At 38.0% G+C, this 5,626-nt stretch overlaps 1 protein-coding gene across 1 annotated transcript; it reads left to right on the top strand.

Moving 5' to 3' along the window:
- The first annotated feature begins 2,288 nt into the window (after positions 1–2,288).
- On the top strand, positions 2,289–4,430 carry LOC104426625 (histone H2A variant 1). Its single transcript, XM_010039746.3, is given in 4 exon segments — positions 2,289–2,436; positions 2,743–2,864; positions 3,864–4,053; positions 4,056–4,430. Coding segments are annotated over 3 exon segments (411 nt in total). The 5' UTR covers positions 2,289–2,436; positions 2,743–2,747; the 3' UTR covers positions 4,160–4,430.
- Positions 4,431–5,626: the final 1,196 nt, after the last annotated feature.

The following is a 5,626-nucleotide window of genomic DNA, read 5'->3' on the forward strand; positions in this document are numbered from 1 at the left end:
CTCACCAGAAAATTCCTGAAATTTCCGGTTTGATTCGGGTTGGCCAGTTCAGGTAGTGCCTTTTTACAACCCTAATGGACACCGACTTAAAATTTTTGACTCTATAGTGTTCGAGCATCGATCACATTCTACATTTCCCTCCTCCACGATCTTTGATTGCAAAAGAAAAGCATGTTTTCGCTTATCCACTCGTGCTATATCTGCTGTCAAGGAAGTAATGGTATATATGATAAAGGTACTTTTCAAGTGTAGACCACAAGAAGTTTTACTTTATGGAATAAAGTTGCCACAAAAGTTTGATGCTTCAGATTTTAATTTGCAATGGATAGATACTTTTTTTTCTTTTTTATTTTTTTATTTTATGGTCTCTATTCGTTGTGCCGCATATTTAGGGCATGTTTGGTAATACTCCAAACATTGCCTGATTCCATTTTTTTGTTTCTTGAAATGAAAAAAGAACAAAATTCCATTATGTAAAATTTTTGTTCTTAGGAATGGATTTTAAGAAGAAGTAGAAAATAGTTTTTTTTTTTTTTTTTTGGTAAAGAAGAAGTAGAAAATAGTTGCTCCTTGTCTTCGGGAACAATTTCTAAAATCAAGTATAATTTTTCTTCTTTTCTCTTCTCTTTCCTTTTCTTCTTCTTCTCCTTCCTTTTGGGTGACCTTGCCTGTCGAACCTTACCAAGCCGATCGCCGGCCACTTCACAAAGAAAGGAAGAAGAAGAAGAAAAAAAAAAAAAAAGAAAAAAAAAAATATAAAAAATATTAAAAAATTAAAAGAAACAACAAAATTTAAGAAATCCATCAAACATTTTATTTTAGGAATAAAATTTTGAATGGTTACCAAATACCTTTAAAAACTCATAAATTATTATTATTATTTTGTTGGTAAATGTAATAATATATTGAGGGAAGGCAACTATATACAAAACTAGCACAAAAACTTTCACTCATAATGCGAACAGGCAGAATGAGTGGAAGGGAGCAGGTGCAAGAAAACAAAAGCAAGAAGAACAAGCCGAAAACAATCGGCAAACAAAACACAACACTATCAAAGCAACAAAAAGGAGCAGGCAGCGAGGAGAAGCAGCATGCAGCACGGCGAAGGACAAGAAACGGCTGAACAAGCAGGAGCAATGGCAGAATCGACAATGCTTGGACAACAAACTAGGAGAACCAACAGAACTAGGTAAGTGGAACAGGATCTCCATCGAACACAGAAGGGTCAAACCCCCACACCCTTTGAAGCCTCCTATTTCTAGGGTTATCCGGCACCTTGGAGAAGGTCAGCACTTTGTCTTTAATGACTTATAAATTGTTTATGAAAAACTCATAAATTATTTCTAGAAACAGATTAAAAAAAATCATTTTTGAGCAAAATCTGCTCCTAAAATAGAATTATTACCACCCTTGTTAACCTCATCCTCCTCCGTCTCCTCTCTCTACACTAGCAAATATGCACACGTGTTGTGTGCATGTAAGAAATCGACATTTGAAAAATGAAATAAAAAACATTTTTATTGAGAAATATATCAATTATCAAATGATGAAAATAAATTATTGATAAGTTTACTCAATACGGGCAACATGTGTAATACGTTCATGGAAAGAGAAAATATTTCAAGGTTTAAAATTTTATTAGAATGTTGTTTCATGATAGAAAATATCTCAATATTGATATCGAAAAGCGCAAGAGATAATATATGACCTTCAGATCGCACATCTGCCATGGACACAATCCTTGAAAAAGAATAAAATATATTTGTGATCATTTAAAAGTAAGAGGGCATCTTTATTTTGTACAATATCATAGATCATTTATTTGATCTAATTGCAACTCTGACCTTAACAATTTATGTTATGTTAGATATCTATGAAGAATTCATGACTTAGAATGAGAATTGAATTTCAAGCCATCGCTCTATGAATTCCCTCCTTCATTTCTTACCCAAACGCACCTTTATTTTCATTGAGATTATCGTTCCCCATCCCGATTTTTAATGATCGCTCTTAAGAATTTATACGTGAATCCTCGCCGCATGCAATGCAACTAAGATAACGATCCGAAACAATTTGTAAATAACAAAACGCACGGCCCGAGAAGTTAGGGCCCGGCCCGGCTCGGCCCAGCGACTGATGCAAGGCGAGATGTGTGGAAGGCCCCGAGAATGGCAAAACCGTCATTCGGGCGAAGTTACGGGGAGAGCTCGGTAAAATCGGAGCGGCGGGGTAAAATATTTCAAAAATTCGCGAAAATGGGTGTTTTCCCACCCAAACTGACCCGCCAAGTCCGGTTTCGCTCCGATTCGAAAACTCATAAAAAGCTTTCCCAGAGCCGAATTCCTCATTTCATTATCTTTTCACCTTCTCCCTCTCTCTCTCGCTCGCTCGCAAGCTCCCTCGCTCTGCAGATCTCTCCTTCTCCGGCGCTCCCCGGTCAGATCTCTTCTCCGCTCTCGCAGCTCAAGCTTCGAAATTTCGTCGCCACCCACGTCTTTCTCGCGCCTGCTTTCCGCGTTTTTTGTTTTTTTTTTTCGAAAATGCGTTCGAGGGGTTAAGCTCTCCGTTTTCTTTTTCTTTGGTTGCCCGCTCGAAGAGCTCTCGCGCGAGAGAGGCCTTCGAGGCTTTCCGGTTCGAGGGTGATCGGCAAATTTCGTGATTTGTTTGGTCTTTTTGGGTTCGGGTGGCGTGAAACTGAAGGAAATCTCGCGTTTGCGCTCTTCTTTTGTTTTTCTTGGGCAGAGAACATGGCGGGAAAAGGTGGAAAGGGGCTCGTAGCTGCGAAGACCACGGCGGCCGCGAACAAGGACAAGGACAAGGACAAGAAGCGTCCCATCTCTCGCTCATCTCGTGCTGGTATTCAGGTAAATTTCCCCTTTTTTTTTTTTTTTTTGGTTTTCCTTGATAATTGTTTATTGTTTTTGTTGTTTTACTGTGATAAGTGGTCGAGCATCAGAAATTAGTGAACGTTAGTGGAAAAAGGCCGAGGCTTTTACGGAATTGAAGGAGCCCCATTAGGGTGCTAGTGAAGGATGATTCCGTATTTGATTCTTCAGATTTCTAATGAGGGCACGCTTGTCCAGTGCTACATAAGATAAAGTTGGGAACTTGGGTGCTGGGGAGTGTTCGATTCGTGTAAACAACCTTAAAGTTTACACGTGGTTGATGGATTATAATTTTTTGGACTTCAGAATATCTTAACTTGCACGGTGGGTGGAATCTACAGGAGTACCAGCCTAGGTGATGAATTTTCATCTAGTAATGGTTTAGGTTTTAGCAACTTTAGTATATATGTTAGCTTAAGTATGTTCATACTCTGTTTAGGTAGATATTATTTTAGGCGGGCAATGTTTACTCGTTTTGTCTTTTAGGAGATGTACTGGAAGATTGCGTTGTTTAAGTATTGTTTTCTTTTCTTTACGTTGTTGATTGCTGAGCTGACTGAAATGTGCGAAGCTGAGGTGGAAGTCATTCATCTGATTAGGTTCATTCACTGCTTAATTCTACTTTAGTATGTTGGCACTGTTTACGACATGTCTCATAATTAGTGGATGGATATGCAAGAGAAGGATCTTGAAGAGACGGAAGAGATGCTTGGCCATTATGTCTCACAACTATGTTTAACATGTCTCACTAAAAAGTAATAGAGGTTCTCTCTATAGTATTTACAGTGGTATAGTACCATATTATAAGGTTTGGTTCTACTTGCATTTTATTTTAGCTGCAAATGACAACCATTTCGTGCATAATACTGATAGAAGACCTTTTCATACCTTTTGCTTTCACCATGAATATGTACCTTTATTTGCAATTAACCTTCTCAGTCAAGTAATGTGTTCTGGGGATGGTTTGCTTGAGATCAGTTTCCTGTGGGTCGTATTCACCGGCACCTCAAGACAAGGATCTCTGCTAATGGCCGTGTCGGGGCGACAGCAGCTGTGTACCTGGCATCAATTCTGGAGTACCTGACAGCTGAGGTGCTTGAGCTTGCTGGCAACGCGAGCAAAGACCTGAAGGTGAAGAGGATAACCCCGCGGCATCTGCAGTTGGCCATCCGGGGGATGAGGAACTCGACACTCTCATCAAGGGAACCATCGCAGGAGGCGGTGTCATCCCTCACATCCATAAGTCCCTGATCAACAAAACCACCAAGGATTGAGTTAAAATCCAATCCCCATCAACATCAACATCATCTTCTCTTAACTGGGTGTTATCTGCTTGTCTTTCTGATATGTGGATTATGTGTAGTTTTAGTTTTAGACGAGGTTCTTGGTGCTTTTAATAGCTAGGGTTATGTCAGAATGATGTTTAATTTAAAATACTGGTTATCGTTCGATGTTTGTTATTCTCAACAAACCAACCCCTTCCGGGTTCAGTATCTTTATTAGCTGTATCAAATCAAGACTGTCTCTAACTTTGCCTTCTGTGTAGGTAACGCCTTTTCTTCTGTCTCTGCACGTTAAGTAGCACAAGTTTGAACTTTGTCTTTCTTTCCCCTTGGGTTGGATTGGGTCATTATGTTTCTTCTGTCATAATCTAAATTTACATGATCCGAAGGGAGGGAATAGAAGGGAAGATTGATGGGTAAATGACTACATAGAGGTCATCAATGACCTTTTCTTATAAATTGTTTTGCAGTTGAGTTGACCAAGAGCCTACCATCACACATGGTTTTTTTCTTACCGTAAGTATTAAGCTTGATTTTAGACTAAACACGATGGGGAATTTCTCAAAGAATTTCATTAGGTCGCGACAAGAAGGAATATGGAAATTGATGGTACCAATGTGGGATCTACACGTGGTGGCAACAGCTGGCCAGTTGTCTGTCTAGCAGATTTTGTCTGTCTTGTCTTGGAGATCAGATCGCCAACGATGCAAAATAGGTGATTTTGTTCTACTAGCAACAATTGGCAGGCTAATTCGTGAATACATAACTGGATCATTCCCCACGTCTACAAGCGTATGTAATATAATGTTCTTAATTTTCCCAAGTGATCTCAGTTTTAGGTAATTTCAATTTTGCTCAGAATTTTTTATCTTAAAAAATTATAAATTTTTTGGGAAAATTCTAAATAAGAATTTAAAGTGAATTTATTTTTTCAAATAAGAATTCAAAGTGAATTTTGTGTCAAATAAAGATCCAAAGTGGATTTATTGTTTCAAATAAAAATTCGAAGTGAATTTTGTGTCAAATAAAAACTCAAAGTAATCAAATTAATTTCTATTAAGGATCTTAGTTCGTCAGCAAACATTTTCCAAAGGTTAAAATAGGGACAATTTTGTTAGAAATTTGTGATTAGAAAAAAGAAAAAGTTTAATTAATTAAGTTTAGATTATTCATTTAGATGTTTTCATTTTCTTCTTTCTTCTCCCTCGCTGCTCCTCGACCAAATCGATGCCCAATCATCATCATGACTTGATTCTTGTTACTCTCGCCTTGCTCGATCGGCAGAGAATTTGCGTCTCCACAAAGAAAGAAAGAAGAATCTAGTTTTATTCTTGTTTTTGCGTCTCCACATGGGTACAAGGAAAAGAAAGAAAAAGGGTTTTTTTTAATGTTTTGATTTGTTAATTTTTGATTTTTTTCTTGTTTTTGAAATTTGTGTCTCAATTAGCAAGAGAGGTC

Source organism: Eucalyptus grandis, chromosome 11 (assembly GCF_016545825.1).
Source record: "Eucalyptus grandis isolate ANBG69807.140 chromosome 11, ASM1654582v1, whole genome shotgun sequence".
Taxonomy (NCBI): domain Eukaryota; kingdom Viridiplantae; phylum Streptophyta; class Magnoliopsida; order Myrtales; family Myrtaceae; genus Eucalyptus; species Eucalyptus grandis.